General features: G+C 41.0%; 1 gene segment (V, D, J or C); it reads left to right on the forward strand.

Moving 5' to 3' along the window:
- The first annotated feature begins 665 nt into the window (after positions 1 to 665).
- The window catches only part of LOC106000835, a 1,026-nt gene continuing 419 nt past the window's right edge, over positions 666 to 1,272 (forward strand). The window contains 2 exon segments of the V gene segment in view: positions 666 to 771; positions 1,137 to 1,270. Of these exon segments, the coding sequence occupies positions 723 to 771; positions 1,137 to 1,270 (183 nt within the window).

Genomic DNA, 1,272 nt, shown 5'->3' on the forward strand with positions numbered 1-1,272 from the left:
GTTGAACAAGTTTAAACTCCCACCAACAGTGCATTAAGGTTCCCTTCTGTCCACATCCCCTCCAGCATCTGTTGTTATTAGAGTTCTTGCCTCTTCAGTAAATGGTGCTAGGAAAATTTGTTAATCACTTGTAGAAAACTAAAGCTAGATCCTTATATATCACCCTGCACCAAAGCAACTCCAAATGGATCAAAGACTTCGAAGTCAAAGCAGACACTCTGAAAACATTACAGGATGGAATCAGAGAAACCCTAGGTCTCCTGGGTACATGCTGAAATTTTCTTAAAAGAGACCCAGAAACACAAAAAAACAAAGAAAATCTGGACAAATAGGACTGCACGAAATTGAAGAGCTTCCCCATAGCAAAGGACATAGCTAGCAAGATCAATAGAAAGCCCACAGATGGGGAGATCTTCACTAGCCATGCAATGGATTAGGGTCTCATATCTAAAATATACTTAGAATTTGAAAAATTAAATCCCCCAACAACAAATTCTCAAAGAAACAACTGCCCAAGAAATAAGTGGGCTAAAGACTTAAAGACAACGTTCTCTGAAGAGGAAAGTATGGCCCATAGACACCGTTCCTTTTTCTTTTCTGTTGCACCCATCTGGCTATTTGCATATTGCTCCCTAAAGGGGACCTTCCTTTTTAAGTCTGAAATAAAGGCTCAGCTATGATCTTGCCTTGACCTGTCTAGACTCCTCATTTCACTCCTAAAAATGAAGTCCTTGTCTCAGATCCTGTGGCTGTTAATGCTCTGGATCCATGGTAAGGGCAAAGGAAGGTGAAGAATCAGAGAGGGTGGGAGGGTGAGCTCTCATGGACCAGTGGTAATTTATCCATGTGTTAGATGTTCATTGTAGGGCAATGAGGTTTAGGTCTGAGAGAGTGAGGAACAGTCCAGAAAGCTAGAACCTGTGCTTGAGTGAAGACTGTGCTATGTGGCAATACTGCACTTGACTCCTAGAGACACTTCTCTGCTGCAAGAATATCACTTTTAATACTTGGTATTTTAAATTAAAAATCAAATCATGAATATGAATAAGAGGAAACATATATCTAAATAAAAGTAATGCATGCATGGCTCCCTATGTTTATATATAATCTTGCTCTCTGCCTCATTCTAATTTCAGTATCCAGTGGAGATGTTGTGATGACCCAGACTCCAAGGTCCTTGCCTGTCACCCTGGGAGAGCCAGCCTCCATCTCCTGCAGGTCTAGTCAGAGCCTTCTCTATAGCAATGGAAACACCTATTTGAACTGGTTCAT

This window comes from Dipodomys ordii, unplaced genomic scaffold (assembly GCF_000151885.1).
Source record: "Dipodomys ordii isolate 6190 unplaced genomic scaffold, Dord_2.0 Scaffold246, whole genome shotgun sequence".
Taxonomy (NCBI): domain Eukaryota; kingdom Metazoa; phylum Chordata; class Mammalia; order Rodentia; family Heteromyidae; genus Dipodomys; species Dipodomys ordii.